Here is a 17,241-nt window from a genome sequence, read left to right on the forward strand (position 1 = left end):
GTTCATGTGTGGGGGGCTCCATCCCTGACACTTTCAGGCTTTACTCAAAAGTGAGCAATACAAAATCTCCTCCCACACTTGATGGGAGCACCATGGTAACAAAAGCCAGAAGGGGGGTGGAATAAAAGTGTGAGCTAGAATCATACTGCAGCTCTACTAAGCACACAAGACTGCCTACCATGCCTGCACACACTGCGGATCTGACAGCGTCCAAGGAGTTTGGTCTAAAACGTCAACAGTTGGAGAGAGGAGAAAACCATTTCCTGCAGTGGAAGCTTCTGTTTCTGCTTGTCATTTCCACCTGCCATTTGCACTGAGCAGTAAAACCACCTCCCCCACACAGCAACAGGTTGAACACACACAAAGTGAACGTGAAAAGATGGTTTGTCAGTCAACTGCATGCATGGACAGGAAGTTGTGAGGGAATTCATACCCTCTGAGGCCAGACTCTTTAAAGCCACACTGTGAGAGGTATTCAAATTTTTTACCTCCAGCCACAGGAGTTAATATCCTTAGGCACAGTCTTTGGTCTAGACAAACATTCTGTCACCTACTTCAGGCTGACAATCTCTTATTCCAAACTCAAACGCTTCTGCAGTCCTTTAATACTTGTTAGAAAAGACCTGAACTTCATCTTAAGATTTAACAGCTGTGCCACAAGAACTTGCCACAACACTTGATTTTAAACAGTAAAGGAAGGAGCAGAAGAAAGCCTTTGCATTAATTATGCTGTTCAAATCTCAACACCTCCACAGTGCAATAAAGAAATGTCTACAATTATAAACCCCAAAACCCCCAGTCTCACCACTAGAATGGCTGCTTTTGTAAGGCAGTCTAAAAGCACCTGCCTGGTCTTGGGTACTTACCTGAATTCTCCAAATTTTAGTGAGTTCATCTAAAGATAATTTACTGCCCAGCAGTTCAATAATTCCCTTTATACGATCACAGTATTGTGCTTGGTCTATATTACCTAGAAAACAAAGGTAGGCAACTTAATAGAATAGAATAAACCAGGTTGGAAGAGACCTTTGAGATCATCGCATCCAACCCATCATCCAACACCACCTAATCAACTAACCCATGGCACCAAGCACCCTGTCAAGTCTCCTCCTGAACACCTCCAGTGATGGCGATTCCACCACCTCCCCGGGCAGCACATTCCAGTGGGCAATCACTCTCTCTGTGTAAAACTTCCTCCTGACCTCCAGCCTAAACCTCCCCTGGTGCAGCCTGAGACTGTGTCCTCTTGTTCTGGTGCTGGCTGCCTGGCAGAAGAGACCAGCCCCCACCTGGCTACAACCTCCCTTCAGGGAGTTGTAGAGAGCAATAAGGTCTCCCCTGAGCCTCCTCTTCTCCAGGCTAAACAACCCCAGCTCCCTCAGCCTCTCCTCACAGGGCTTGTGTTCCAAACCCCTCACCAGCTTTGTTGCCCTTCTCTGGACATGCTCCAGCAATATACTAAACCCAGTATTAGACACATGAAATGGGTGAGAATAGACTAGTTCTTTTTAAAAGGGAGAGGAATAAAGTTAACTTCATTTGAAAGGTCTTTCTCTACTGCTACAGACAACTCTGTCACTTCTATTTTTATTTTGAAGCAGCTTGTTCTTTGTTGTACATTATACATTGCAGATGACTTCTCCCTGGAGGTGTTCAAGGCCAGGTGAGATGATGCTTTGAGCAACCTGGTCTAGTGGAAGATGTTCCTGGCTATGGCAGCGGGGTTAGAACTAGATGATGTTTCAGGTCCCTTCCAGCCCAAATCATTCTATGATAGCTGTTCACACCTATAGGGCCCTACTGTGTGTAAAACCAGCCCCAAATTTCCTTTTATTTTCCAGGGGCTAACAATATACACAGCTAAACTGAGCGTAAACACCCCACCTCCTGGTAAGCAGCTCCATGGAGAAAGACCTTGGAGTCCTCACAAAGAGCAAGTTCTGCAGGGGCAGCAATGTGCCCTTGTGGCCAAGAGGGCCAATGGCATCCTGGGGAGCATTAAGAAAAGTGTGGCCAGCAGGTCTAGGGAGGTTCTTCTCCTCTACTCTGACCTGGTGACACCACACCTGCAATACTGTGTCCAGTTTTGGGCTCCCCAATTCAAGAGTGACAGGGATCTGCTGGAGAGAGTCCAATGGAGGCTAGAAGGATGACTGGAGGACTTGAACATCTCTGCTATGAAGAAAGACTGAGAGCCCTGGGGCTGTTTAGTGTGGAGAGGAAAAGGCTGAGAAGGCATCTGATCAACATCTATAAATATCTGAGGGGTGGGTGTCAAGATGAAGGTGCCAGGCTCTTGGTGGTGGTGCCCAGTGATAGGACAAGGAGCAATAGATACAAGGTGGCACACAGGAGGTTCCACCTCAACATGAGAAGACACTTCTTTATGGTGAGGGTGCTGGAGCCCTGGAGCAGAGAGGTTGTGGAGTCTCCTTCTCTGGAGACTTTCTAGACACGCCTAGTTTGTGTTCCTGTGTGACCTGCCCCAGGTGATCCTGCTTTGGCAAGGGGCTTGGACTGGATGATCCCTGGAGGTGCCTTCCAACCCCTAATATTCTGTGATACAGGAGAAGACACAGACATCAAAGAGAGGACTAGAAGATAGTAGCAGAAAGTGCAGGGTTTTCCTCTCTATTTTGAAGAGGACAAAGCCTTTGAAGTCCTTTTCAGTTAGCATTCCATTAGACATTGAAATATATTGAAAGAGACAGGTGAAAATTTTCAGTGCAGGCCGTTTGAAGCACATGTCAGAGGTCTTTGTGAAAGTGCTTACCTTCTAAAGCAATTGACAGGACAGAGTTTTCTACCAGCCAGTTCAGCAATCTGTCTGTGTCTATTGCATTCTTCACTGACTTGGACACGGTGCTGTCTTCTATCAATTTTGTTACCTAGAAATCGCAGAGTGCAAGAGTCTGATGATGATTCCCACAACCATTATGCAGGCACACAATGAAATCTACTCAAAAGCCTTACTGCAAGGCTTAAGGGTGAATTCTGAAGTATTTTGAGCACAGGAAGTGTTGGAATGGTTTTTGCTTGGTTGCTGTTGGAGGGTTTTTCTTTTTGGTTGGCTGTTGGTGGTTTTTTTGTTTGGGTTGGGTTTTGGGTTGTTGGTTGGTTGTTTCTTGAGGGGTTTTTTGGTTTGTTTTTTTTGGTGGGGGTTTTGTTTTGTTTGGCTGGGTTTATTGTTTTTTTTTTCACTAAACTGTTTAGAGGTAAATTCCTAACCAGAAACACTTCCTTGTCATCAGTCTCTGATGCAGCAGATTTTTATTCCCAATGAGACACAGAAAAGCTGTGCTGACAGGTATATTTCTACAGAGAGCAGAAGTAGGTTAGCTCAGGCTTCTGCTTGTTGTGCTCAAACCAGTGTCCTATTTTTTATCCAATACAAAACTGATACATGCTCCTCACTCTAGGGAGGAAGACCAGAGCATGTTTCTGAAAAAGCCTTTAGAAGCCACACTTCCATAGCTTCAGCAACTGAAGAAAAAGACTTGGGGACATTGGCTGCTGAGAGTCTCCCCATGAGCCAGCAGTGCCCTCATGCAGCCCAGAAGGCAGCTGTGTGCTGGGCTGCAGCAAGAGGAGTGTGGCCAGCAGGGCAAGAGAGGGGATTCTGACCCTTGACTCTGCTCTGCTGAGACCCCATTCCCAATACCACCTCCAGCTCTGGTGTCCCCAGCACACGAAGGACACAGAGCTGTTGGAGTGAGGCCAGAGGAGGCCACAAAGATGATCTAAGGGCTGGAGCACCTCTGCTATGAGGACAGGCTGAGGGAGATGGGGTTGTTCAGCCTGGAGAAGAGAAGACAAGACTTGAGGGGGACCTTAGAGCTGCCTTCCACTACCTGAAGGGATCCTACAGGCAAGCTGCAGAGGGACTTTTCCTGAGGGTGTCTAGAGACAGCACAAGGGGGAACCGTTTGAAGCTTATGGAGAAGAGATGTAGACAGAACCTTAGGAAGAAGCTCTTCAGTGCCCACAAAATGCAATCCTACCTCTTTGAGGGAATTCATTTTTGCACTGAAGTGAGGGGATTTTAACATGCGCAGCAGGATGTCCAGGCGTAAGTCATCCACCGCTGTCACCAAGTCAGGCTGGAAGCGCATACACAGCAGCTTGATGCCGGACAGGAGCTCAGGGATGCTGACCAGCCTCTGTTTGAAACAAAACAAAAACAAACCAAAAAATGGACAAATAAAAGCATTGCTGTTTTGGCTACTCTGTTTCAGACCTTGGAGTTGCCTTCCAGAACCTGAAGGGATCCTACAGGAAGGCTGCAAAGGGACTTTTCATGAGGGTGTCTGGAGAGGGGACAAGGGGGAATGGTTTGAAGCTGAGGGAGAGCAGGGTTAGATTGGAGCTTAGGAAGAAGTTCTTCAGTAGGAGGGTGGTGAGACTCTGGAATAGGCTGCCTGGAGACATTATGGATGCCTCCTTCCTGGGGGTGTTGAAGGCTAGTTTGGATGAGGCCTTGAGCAGCTGAGTCTGTAGTTGAGAGGTGTCCCTGCCCATGGTGGGGAGCTTGGAGTAGATGATCTCTGAGGTCTCTTCTGACCTGAGCCATTCTAGGGTTCTGTGACAATCTAAGCATATTTTCCAGTTTACAGTTAACACTTGAAATCTAAGTAGAAAAATGAATAGCCCAAATCCAATAGAACTGAATCCCAAATTGAGGGTAGGAGAAGAAGTAGTCAAAAATTGCACTGACATTTTATCAGTCACCAAATTCTCAGCAACACAGAGCTGATGCCACAGTTGGATGCACATAAGTTGTAACAATTGAAGTCAATAAGCATCTTGAAGTCAATTAGAGAACTGAGCATTCCCTACACTTCAGAAGGGACACCAATAAAACCCCATTTGATAGCAAGAGCAGCAAAGTATTTTAGAAGGGATCATAACATCAGATATCTACTGCAAAGGGTGTTGAATGGAACTGAGTAAATGGATTTTGTCCTCTGCCATTCAGTCAGGATTCAGAACAGGCTCTACTTCAGTCAGTGTAAATAAAGCTATTGACCTAGTCTACAATGCCAACACTTCCAAGACACACAGTACATGCTTCCTAAATATTTAATGTATCAACCATTACCTTGTCTTTCAAGTCCTTCTCCTCCACATTCTGCACATATTTAATCATTTTATGAATGACTGGATCCAGCATGGGCTAAGGAAGGTGAGAAAAGGCATGACAATCATTTTGTTTCCTGAAATCAGTTACATCACTCAGAAGATCTGGCTGCAGCAAAATGAAATACTTAGCTGGAAGCTCACAATTATCATAGACATAAAGCAACACCTACGACACACAGAGACCTACCTTGTTAGGTAGGTGCAGAGAAAGAAACAATTAGAGTCAGAACCCATTTCAGACCTCTCTAATGCAGGCTTGCAAAAACCCCACAGCTAACCAAAACAACATTTCAAAATGCAACAATTACTACATGCATGTGCCTCTCTGACTCCCAGTGGCTTCTAAACTCCCTCCTCTTCCAATATAAGCTTATTAAAGCACCGTTTTTTGTTAGTGAGTGCAGGTGTGAAGCCTGGAATACATTTGCATAAATATGGTGATCGTTTTTTTTCTTGTACCACGCTTTTTCCGCGGTAAAGTCTCATATCTGTGCGCTTGGTCACAGCCAGAAAGTTAAACTAAACTCAAACCCCATCCATCAGGCCAGACTCTTTTCCCATTAGCTTACTAATGGCTGCAGCAAAGCTTCTCACTGCTGCAGACAGAGATACCCGACTGCAGATCGCTGTGCTTAAAAACTGATCCATCACCCTCAGCATGCTCAGAAGTGTTCTCATGCTTTAATGCAACAAGTTTCGAAGGCTTTACAAACTGATCACCAATTTCACACCAGCACAGAGCTGTAAAGTAATTTTCACTCCTCTGGTAACTCATGACAAAGGCATTTTACCTGTACTACAGAAGAGTTGAGGTATTCTGCACAAACTCCAAAGGGTTGAACCAACGCCGAGATTGCCTGAAAGAAACGCAGCAAGAATGGAGGCTCACACAGAGGAGATCTTTTCAGAGCTAGTCTCCTATACCTCAAAAGAAAATTGAGGTGACTATGTATCAGTTACCTCATACAGTAAATTCCAGTCATTTGCTGGAAATTGATTATGATGCACAAGTCCCTTACAACAACTCTTGGTTTAGGAAAGTGATTTTACTCCACAGCATACAGGATGTGTTATTTTTGCCTGAAAAAATACACTGTTTCCTAGCTTTCACCAATCTTGGTCTCTGCGCACTCTTCTCTGTGTGCTCCTGTTTCAGTCAGAGGAATGAACAGAATGGAAGAGGGTACATCACATTTTGGTTGCTCTCCACAGCAATGAAAAGTGTAAATGCAAGAGTTAGGGTTAAAGCCATACAACAAATTTCCTTCCCAAATCATTAAGTGAGGGAAGGCTTTTGTTAATGTTTCATATACATGTCAACATCTCTCCAATCAGGATTTTCAAGTGATACCTATCATCAGGAAACAGAAAAGGGAGAAGTATTGAGACAGAAGATGAACTCACCCCAAGTTCAATATCTTCTGAATTGAGTTTGGATTGAATTGCTGAAAATCCACCCAGCTCTGCAAACTGAAATAAAATAATCAATATTATGCTAGTGAGCCACAGTATTATAGCTTAAAATCAGCTTTCTAGAAAATACCCCATTGTCAGTCCCTTTAGAGATATCCTTTACATCACATTCAACATAAGCTTTATGTTTTCATGGGAGTTCAGAGGCACACTGGGGAATGCAGTGTAATTATACCTGGTATCAGTTTAAAGATCAGGCTGAAACTCTGCATTGGGTAAAAATGAATAGAGGGGAGAAAGCCAAACCACAAAGCAAGAGCTGACTGGCCTTTGATTGGGAAACAGCACTGCAGCCAGAGCTGAGCCCTCAACTTCCACTAGTCATAGCTATCATATTAAGGCCAAGGTGCTCAAGGGAGAAAGCAGCAACACAACAAGATTAGGTATTTAGCAAGGCCCTTTCCTTACATGCAGACAGGGTTACAATCTTAAAACTACTTTTGGGTAGTTGACAGAAAAATGAAGAGTGGAAGAACAAGACAGTGGTGAGGAAGAAAAGAAATTCTTTCTGGAGGCCAGTGAATTTAAATGACAAGTAACAGTTCTGCTTGGTTTGTATTTACCTACCCTGTTTACCAGATCCACCAGCCACCCGTGCGGTTCCTTGAACAATTAAAACAGACACATTAGCTGCTGTCATATCAATGCTGAACATTTGTTTCCTGAAACAGAGACTTGGACAGACAGGTTCTACCCCACATCTCAAATGCATGAACTATTACTTCAAATTAAACAACAAAGTGTTTCTAACAGCTCCTTCCCTAAGCCTAGCTGGAGCCCTGCTTGGTTCTCATTGGCATCATCCTTTTTTGGCCTCTGCTTGACATCACTGACCATGTGCTGTGGCAACAGCACATGCTGTGGCTGCTGACTCAGAAGCAGCTGTATTTATAGCACATTAGTGTGTGGAACATTACTGAAAAACCTTTCCCAGAGCAGCGTTTTCTTCCTACAGCTACAAACTTGTTTCCTGAAGACGACATCAACTCCACCGATGATTTTTTTTAGACCTACTCATCTGGAACAACTGTGGCAAGACAGTGCAAACCTCAAGAACTGCCACTCTGCCAGTGTGCCTGACTTGAAGATAGCCCTATCCTTGGCTGTCAGCAAGAGCTGAATGCTTTGAGTTATGCTGGGCATTTCATAGAATTGTTAGGGTTGGAAGGAACCTCAAGGATCATCTAGTTCCAACCCCCCTGCCATGGGCAGGGACATCTCACACTACAACAGGTTGGCCTTAAATACTTCCAGGGATGGGGCTTCTACCACCTCCCTGGGAAAACTGCTCTAGTGTCTCACTATTTCATACTCAGTGGCCAAGCAAATGCCAGTCCTTAGTTACAGCCCATCTACCCCTCTGATTGCTGTGCTACTTCAGACGTGAAAGGACACCAATTCCTAAATCCAGCCTCTACTAGAGAACTGGGACAGTCTGAGAGGACAAACTCCTTCCTACAGAACAAAGGTTCTATTTGCTGTAATTCCTGGTGATGCACTTCAGCTTTCTTGTGTTATAAATGACTACTAATCAAACAGTCTTTTCTGCAACAGGTTTTAGGGGATGGCCATGCTCACCTTCTGAAAAGTGGATATGGGTGAGACAGCATGCATGTTCCCCTCCCCAAAGACTTCTGCCCAGTTTCTCTGGCACACCTTCATTCGATTCTTGAAGTGATATTCATTGTCAGGGTTAAATGCCTTGGAAGAGAAGCACATGGCAATGACCAACAGGGCTGATGCCACTCTCAAAAGTGATCTTGATAACATTTGACACTTTCAACTGAGCATTCTCCTGGTGCATAGTTAAAGCTAGCAAAAAAAAAAACCCAGACCCCCCTGCTCCTCCCTCTCAGTTTTCATTGCATAAAGCATTCTGAAACTCCCATTCTCTACAGACAACATCCAAGACCCAGGTGAACCAGGTATTTGTAAAAGGGGGGGACAAACTCAAAGCACCAGGCTAGAAATTAAACAGTGAAGTGACAACAGGTACGATTTCAGCACCCACCACTTCATGAACTGCATAGTGGGTGTTCAAAATCTACAGCAAGCAATGGCTGCAGATTGTAAGACCATACACCACAACTCAAATAGTTAGAAAAAGCATCAGCAGCATAAATAGGAAATGCCAAATACCCAGATAATAGAAACTGCATCAGAGAGGCAAGTACCATTGTAAGTACACTGAGCAGGCCCACAGGAATGGGATCTTGTTTCACTCTTTCTGCAACCAGGTCCACTAGCAGCATAAGCATGTTGTATATTCCTTCATGGATTTCAGTTCCCCATTTGTGAACAGCACTGGATGTCAACAGCTAAAAATAAACAAACAAAGAAGCAAACAAAAGGAATTTTTTGGAAGTTTGAGCACAATCACAAACCAGGAGAAATTTATCAACTGTTTTCAGAGCAAATGTTTCCTTAGAATGTACTAATCACTGTCTGGCATGTTTTTCAGCTGCTTTTCCTGCACTAATAGCTTAAGAGTTAATTAAATTGCTGATGCAATTGAAGAACACCTTAAATCATGGCTTATGACAGCAAATAAAATGAACCAAAAGCAAACTGTTTCCCATTTCCATGCACTGGTGAAGACTGTAACCTTTGCAAAGAACAGCTAATATGGAACTAATTTGTCTGCAGATTGAACACACAACTATTAAATCTTCAAGCAGGCGTGCCACAGAGCTGCACTGATTCAGCTCTAATAACCATTTACCAATTCACACTTGGTAAGCTGCTTCTATCGCAAAACAAAAGAACATGCACCACGAAGAGAGAGGGATTTAAAGCTGCTTTCCCACCTACTGAAACATGTTCTTTAAATCTGGTCTGATGTGGTTGTTTATAAAGGACACGAAGCTTCCACCTGAAAACTTGATTTATTTGCTCCTAGCTGGGCCTGAACACAGGCAGTTTAAAAGCTTCATACTTCAAATATAATTGCTTTTCTTTTTTGGGTGCCATTAATAGAGCTTCTTGCAAATATTTCAGCACATTTTAATTCAGCACACCCTGAACTTAGATTTTTACAGATTATCCTGCTGGAGGAGCAATCTACACTGCTTATTTAATATGCAAAAAGCCCTCAAGTGATTTAAAATGCACTGCATATAAGGTTAATAACTCTTAAGAGGCAAATGGAAAAGGAGTTTTTTTTCTCCCTTTAAATTTCTAGCTTACTTCAATATTCTCAGTATCTTAAGGATTAGGACCAAGTAAGACTTTGCAAGATGTATGTATGTTTTTATGCATATGGGCTAAAAATTGGGCAAGAAATTCAGAAAGTATCCAAAATGGATGAAAAAAATAGGGGAAAAAAGAATTGGTTTGGGGAGCTCTGTAGAGAAAGTCCACAGTCACCCAGAGAAGAACAGCCAGAGGGGCACAGTAAGCACTGAAGGGAAAGACAGATTCTAAACAGATGATGAAAAGAGGTTAAGAAAGAATTTAGCAGCCCTCCAAAGAAGGAGCAGAAAGAGTAGGGTTAAAGGAAATCTGATTCTGAACTTGCCACTAATGGCTGTATCCAAGGGCCTTTAAAGCTGCCTTTAGGTTCCGTTAATTACTACAAAGCTCTTCACTAAAGAAAGAAAACCAAATAAAACAAAAACCTGTGGGCTAGAACTGTCCAGAGCTGCAGAACTTGGCCTTGGTCTGATTTTAATCTAAGTCTATGTATGACTTCAATCTAGAAAAACAATCTTGAGTATGATTTTAATCCAAGAACCCACTCACTGGTTACCCTGGCTACACACCATTTCCACCATGAACAATGCAAAAGAACACTGAAGAGGTCTCCGGTACCTACTTACCTTTTTAAATGCTTCAGGCATGCATCTGTCCATAAACCTCTTGCAATTCTCATCAGAATCAGAAAGCCCTTTACAGAAAGGAGAGAACTTTTGTAAAGTTTCTTTTTGTTTTTTTTCAAGGGTACTTTTAAAGATTAGCTCAAGGGACCTCATTGCAAGTTACTGGGAACACCAACCAAACCCAGCAGTGAAAAATGTGCTACTGTTCATTCATCACTAGTATGCTTCTCCAGCCACAAAAAAGTGTTGAGCCAAGACTGTTTGCCTTTTGGAAATAAGGTTTCCCAATGTCCCATCTTTTACCCTTCAAGCTTTATTAGCACCATGTGTATTTCTCCCTTCAAAGTTTAGGAGTTACACTAACTTCAGATCACTTCTGATGCTTCACAGCAATTCCCAACCCCACATCTAAGCACAGCCTTTTAACACATGTTAGAAACAAAGCAGCAAACTAGAATCACCTAACAACTTCCATTCTTCCAACAGATGATAACACCCCCTTAATCTGCCACCAGACATGATGGGAAAACTACCTTGCTCTCTCATTATATAGCAGTTGTTGGGCCTCTTAATGCCAAAGTACTGAATCCAGAGAAGCCAGATTCATGGCTAATGCAGTACAAGCATTTCACTAGGGAAAAAGCAACCAGTTATACAAGCCTGGTACAGCATGGATTTAGATGACAGCTTGTTTTTACTCATGGAAAATAACCAGCACAATGAAACAAGGAGTCAGTAATTCAGCTCTGAAAAAAGCCAGTAATTCCTACAATCATTAGAACATGAAGAAACATGTGCTCCACTTGAAAAATAAAGCTGGAGTAAACAAATTACTTCAGAGAAAGGAAAAGAAAAAGACACAACATTCCTTTTGAGAGCACTGGGTAGAACAGTTCACTGTTAACTGCTGGCACAGAGATGTGATCTTCCTGCAGGCTGCTAAGTAAACAACTGCAAGATTAGTACAAAAGACACAACTGCCTTCCACAGTGTTGCTGAAATCCACTGAACAAATCATCTTTGTGTGTGTAGAAAGAGAACTTACCCAGCCTTGCTAGGTAGGTGGATGCAATTAGGCACTTGCCCAGAGACTCTTCTCGTTTATACGGTATGGACCAGTGATCTGTTAAGACTCTGCTCTCCAGTTCATACAAGTTAGTGGTTGGAAACTCAATACCTTCGCCAGAGCAGTTCCCATTTTCATCATTTTTCTGTGAATAAAAAGGAAGTTCAAGTGAAACAGTTTTTCTCTCCTTCTCTCCTACACACTTTAAAGGACTTAGCAGCTTCACAAACTGCCACTGTGCTCGTAACAAGCGTGACAAATTCTCCACAGCCCTGAGGCTCCTTATGTTCTTCAAAGCAGAACTTAATATTTCAATTTGAATTGAAGGGATTACATACCTTTATGTACTTGGTGTAGGTAATAACTACTATGTTTACACAACTAATTGCTAGCTAATTGCCTATTTAAGTGACAAATCTTGTTCCTTAGCATATCAGATCCTAGAGCCCAGTGATAAGTACTTCCAGTCCCTGTGAGACCGTAGAGCTCAAACCTTGATCTTCATAGATCTGCATCTTAATCCTCTGTTCAACAACTGCTGTAGAATATGGAACAGCTTAATATGGAACAGCTTAAAGGAGGCCAATTTCATCACTGCTCACATTAGGAAACACAAGACACCAATCCAGTACAGCAGGATTTTTTTTCCCTTCACTAGCTAATTCCCTGCAGAAAAATTTACAACTCAAATACGAGTTGTCCAACAAAGAAACTATAATTGTCCTTTTCCTCAAGTCAAAGTGACTTACTGGAAAATGTTCAGAGGGGCAAAGAGGGAAAGCCTGCAGCTAAGCTTTACAGGTTTCTTTGCTAGTGCCACGGAACAGCAGCTATTTCTGTGTACAAGCAGCAGACCGAAGCAGCCCCACGTTCCTTGCTAAGTGTCATATGAGGTAACTCGCCTCAGCAGTGCCAAATCAGAAGAGTGGACAAGTTATACATTTATCTTCTTTTGTTGATTTTTTAACCTCACACAGACACTGGCTTCCAAAGAGTTCACATGGACTAACTTGTCCTGCCTCCACAACAGCAGACAGCTGAAGCAGGAGAAAGGACAGAACATCTCCATCAGGCCTGGCAGCAAAGAGGATCAACTGTCGGAGACCAAGGAAAATACAAGTGTAGTGATGTGAACAAGATCCCCCTAAGACAGAAGCCAGGGACATGGAGGGAGGAAGAAGCAGCAGGAAACACGTTTGAGGGTGAAAAAAAAGCCAGTGTCAGGAAAGTGACTAGAATAAATAGAAAAGAATAAACCAAAACAGAGAGGTTCTCCTCCCCCTCTACGCAGCCCTGCTGAAGCTACATCTGAAATACTGTGTCCAGTTCTGGGCCCTCAGTTCAAGAAGGGCCTCAGGGAACTGCTTGAAAGAGTCCAGCACAGAGCCACAAAGATGAAGAGAGTGGAACATCTTTTTTTACAAGGAGAGTCTGAAGGAGCTGGGGCTCCTTAACTTGGAGAGGAGGAAACTGAGGGCTGACCTCATTCATGTTTATCAAGATATAAAGGATGAGTGCCAAGAAGATGGAGCCAGGCTCTGCTCAGTGATGCCCACTGACAGGAGAAGGGGCAATGGTGGAAGTTGAGGCACAGGAAGTTCCATGGACACATCAGGAAATTTTTTTTCACTGTGAGGGTGACAGAACAGTGGAACAGGCTGCCCAGGGAGGTTGTGGAGTCTCCCTCTCTGGAGATATTAAAAACCTGCCTGGATGCCTTCTTGAGTGATCTGGTATAGGTGATCCTGCTCTGACTGGGGGGTTGGACTGGATGAGCTTTCAAGGTGCCTTCCAGACCTTAACATTCTGTGATTCTGTGAAAAGAATGAATGGAACTCAGGGGAGATGGCATACAAAGAACAGAATCAACACTGGCAGGCAACTGTGCTTCCAGCTCTCTCCTTGCACTTGCTGTTTGCAGGATTAGATCTGTTTATTGAAACCCAGATGTGTCAAACTCCTAATGATTCAAAAATATTAAGCCAAGGAAACAGCAAATCTATAGAGCTCATCCTGGAAAGCTGACTGGGGCAGCTCACCATGGCACACAGTGGCTGGACTTACAGCTCCTGGAGAGCAGCAATATAGGTTTATAGGAATACTGCCCCGGGAAAAAACCCAAGACGTCAGTGCTTGGGAAGTAAGATGCTACCTTTCTGCAGCCCTCAACAAACATTCAGTCCTGGGTTTGTCATTGTGGGAAGTTGCACTTCAACAGTCCTGAACCTCTGAAGGTGCAGCCATCTGCTCCAGCAATGTGCTTGGAAGTCCAATGGAATTTACATCTCGCAAACCATGCTCTGTTCAAACACTTTGTGTTTTGAAGAAGAGATACAGAATACAGAATGAACCAGGTTGGAAAAGACCTCAGAGATCATCAAGTCCAATCTAGCAACACCATCTAATCAACTAAACCATGGCACCAAGCACCCCATTCAGTCTCTTTTTAAACACTTCCAGGGATGGTGACTCCACCACCTCCCTGGGCAGCACACTCCAAAGGCCAATCACTCTTTCTGGGAAGAATTTCTCTCTCATATCCAGCCTAAACCTCCCCTGGTGCAGCTTGAGACTGTGTTCTCTTGTTCTGGTGCTGGTTGCCTGGGAGAAGAGACCAACCCCTTCCTGGCTACAACCTCCTTTAAGGTAGTTGTAAACAGCAAGAAGGTCTCCCCTGAGCCTCCTCTTCTTCAGGCTAAACACGCCCAGCTCCCTCAGCCTCTCCTCACAGGGCTGTGCTCCAGACCCCTCCCCAGCTTCGTTGCCCTTCTCTGGACACATTCCAGCAAGTCAACATCTTTCCTAAACTGAGGGGCCCAGAACTGGACACAGGACTCAATGTTTGGCCTAACCAGTGCTGAGTACAGGGGCAGAATGACTTCCCTGCTCCTGCTGGCCACACTGTTCCTGAGAGTGGCCACGTTCGAGGTCCAAATGAAAAGACATTGCAAGCATTTCAAAGTTTCCTATGAAATATCTTCCTGTACCAAATAAGCAAACAACAGCTTAGCCTACAGCTTTTGTAAAGAATACACATCCAGAACACAAAACCACTTCCTGTGGAAAATGAATGTGCAGTTGTAAAGAAAGCCCTCACAGTAACAGCAGGGGATCCAAGCCTAATATAAACACCCAAGTGCAAGGTGTTCAGTAGTTTCAGTTCAGCCCAGACTTGCAACAAAGGAAAACAGTATTTCAACAAATGATGGCAGCAAAGGAGCTATGCTTGCTCGCCTCCCTGCAGGAAAAGTGTCAATACTAAGTAAGATGAGTCTTAGCAATGGGCACTTTAAGAATAGTAGAATTATTAGGGTTGAAAGGGACCTCAAGGATCATCTAGTACCAAACCCCCTGCCATGGGCAGGGACACCTCACACTACAGCAGGTTGCTCACAGCCACATCCAGCCTAGCCTTCAAAACCTCCAGGGATGAGGCTTCCACCACCTCCCTGGGCAACCTGTGCCAGTCTCTCACCACCCTCATGGGGAAGAACTTCTTCCTAACAACCAATCTAAATCTATCCATTTCTAGGTTCTTTCCATTCCCCCTAGTCCTATCACTCCCTGACACCCTAAAAAGTCCCTCCCCAGCTTTCTTGTATCCCCATTCAGATACTGGAAAGCCACAATAAGGTCTCCTGGGAGCCACCTTCTCTCCAGACTGAACAGCCCCAACTCTCTCAGTCTGTCCTCATATTAGAGGAGCTCCAACCCTCTGATCATCCTTGTGGCCCTTCTCTGGACATGTTCCAGCACCTCCAGATCCTTCCTGTAATAGGTGCTCCAGAAGTGGAGTCTAACAGCAATGCAGAACTTCAACTATTGCTGAAAAAAATCCCCCTGTTGTTCTGCTCCCCTATCTGTTTCTAAGTGATGCTGCTCCAGTCACCTTTCCAGACATGTGTTTTCCTGCATCCATAACACAGAAATTCATAAAGAAATGGTGAGCAAAACACAAATAAGTCCCCAAATATAAGGGTGTTGTCATCACTTGTGCTAAGGACAGGTCTGACCTACTGCTGGCTTTGAATACATAACTGCCAATTAAAAGCAACCAACCAACCACACACACACAAAATAATCCCCCAAACAAGAAACAACCCCCCTCAAAAGAAAACCCCACAACCAAAACACCCAAAACTAAACCAAACCAACCACCACCACCAAAACAACCCAAAACTTTGCCTTTTAATCAAAAAAATGCAAGGACCTAACTGAAGAGAATGACCATCTCTTTGCCAACATCCTGTGCACAGTTTGGAGACCTTCCCTTTGAGCTGAGTGAGGTGCTGCTTAATGTTTAGATGGTCATAAATTCATTTTTATAGCATGTATACACAAGGGGATTTTTCTTTGACCTTTCCAAAGGCTTAGAGCCCTGCTTTCTATACTTTCTGTTTCGTGAGCAGAATAAGGTAGACTCTGGAGTAGGCTGCCCAGGGAGGCTGTGGATGCCTCCTCCCTGGGGGGTGATCAAGGCCAGGCTGGATGAGGCTGTGAGCAGCTGAGTCTAGTTGAGAGGTGCCCCTGCCCATGATGGGGAGGTTGGAGTAGATGATGTCTGAGGTCCCTTTCAACCCAAGCCATTCTAGGATTCTGTGAACAATGTAGTGAAAATATGAGGGGTTTACACCAGAAATAACAATAGGTGCATTACTGGGAATATTATCCCAATACCAATGGGGACTACCTGTGTTGCAGGAGCACATCTTCAGCACATTCCACTTACTAGAGACAAGAAAGCTTCTTCCTTGTCAGTTTTCCCCTACTAAACCCCTGCCCAGAAAATGTGCCAGTCTGCTGGCAGACACCATTCTTAAGACAGGATCACAGAATGTTAGGGGTTGGGAGGGACCTCTGGAGGTCCTTGAGCCCAACCCCCCTGCCAGAGCAGGACCAGAGAATCTAGTGCAGGTTGCACAGGACACATCCAGATGGGTCTTGAAATTCTCCAGAGAAGGAGACTCCACAACCTCTCCAGTCAGCCTGTTCCAGTGCTCTGGGACCCTCACAGTGAAGATTCAAGTTCCTCCTCATGTTGAGCTGCAACCTCTTGTGCTGTAGTTTATATCCACTGCTCCTGGTCCTATCACAGGGTGGAACTGAGCAGAGCCTGTCCCCTTCCTCTTGACACCCAGCCCTCAGATATTTATAAACATGTGTTTAAGGTCAGAGAGTTACATACATTTAAATACAACAAACATGTAATTCAAAGACATCCAGAAAACCACTTTTTGGGGAAGCTGTGGTGGCTTTGTGTACCATTTTTTTAAGGTACAGCAGAGTGTTTCTTTAGAAGCTTTTTTTTCCACCTGTGGACCCCCACCGGCAGAGTCTGCAGTACCAATTCCTAGCTGCTCAGTTACAAAGTGTTAACTGCAGCTGCCTGCTCCCAGCTGCGATGAGTTGTGCTTGTGAATGTCAACAGAGCAAGCAAGATCTTCAGCCTGCGCTGGCTAGTGAGCCAAGAGAAAATTATGCAAGAGCTGAGCTGCCATTGCACCTTGCTGCAGCAGCTGTGAGCTGCTGCTAATAAATCCCTCGTTTTAAAGAGCCGCACACAAATCGATTTAGAAGCTGGAGAATGGACAGGCCGAGGCTGGATTTTGGGGGTTTGTTTTGTGTGTAGAGAGACACTAATTATCAAAGAGCAGCAAATGGGTTTATAGAGGTATTTACTCATACTAGAAGTTTTGAGAACAGGATTCAGACTGCAGAAACATAAACTGAATAGAGCGATAATCT

At 44.2% G+C, this 17,241-nt stretch overlaps 1 protein-coding gene across 2 annotated transcripts in view; it reads right to left on the reverse strand.

Moving 5' to 3' along the window:
* USP24 (ubiquitin specific peptidase 24) overlaps window positions 1-17,241 on the reverse strand; it is an 86,183-nt gene that overhangs the window by 58,368 nt on the left and 10,574 nt on the right. For both annotated transcript variants that reach the window (XM_068140671.1, XM_068140670.1), the window contains exons 2-12: window positions 11,476-11,641; window positions 10,431-10,498; window positions 8,787-8,930; window positions 8,191-8,313; window positions 7,180-7,215; window positions 6,544-6,609; window positions 5,931-5,996; window positions 5,099-5,173; window positions 4,002-4,160; window positions 2,774-2,888; window positions 867-970 (exon numbers count right to left, since the gene is read on the reverse strand). In XM_068140671.1, coding sequence (XP_067996772.1) covers window positions 867-970; window positions 2,774-2,888; window positions 4,002-4,160; window positions 5,099-5,173; window positions 5,931-5,996; window positions 6,544-6,609; window positions 7,180-7,215; window positions 8,191-8,313; window positions 8,787-8,930; window positions 10,431-10,498; window positions 11,476-11,641 — 1,122 coding nt within the window. The remainder of the gene's footprint in view (window positions 1-866; window positions 971-2,773; window positions 2,889-4,001; window positions 4,161-5,098; window positions 5,174-5,930; window positions 5,997-6,543; window positions 6,610-7,179; window positions 7,216-8,190; window positions 8,314-8,786; window positions 8,931-10,430; window positions 10,499-11,475; window positions 11,642-17,241) is intronic.

This window comes from Melanerpes formicivorus, unplaced genomic scaffold (genome assembly GCF_026170545.1).
Source record: "Melanerpes formicivorus ecotype bairdi unplaced genomic scaffold, bMelFor1.0.p_v2 SCAF_7, whole genome shotgun sequence".
NCBI classification, from domain to species: domain Eukaryota; kingdom Metazoa; phylum Chordata; class Aves; order Piciformes; family Picidae; genus Melanerpes; species Melanerpes formicivorus.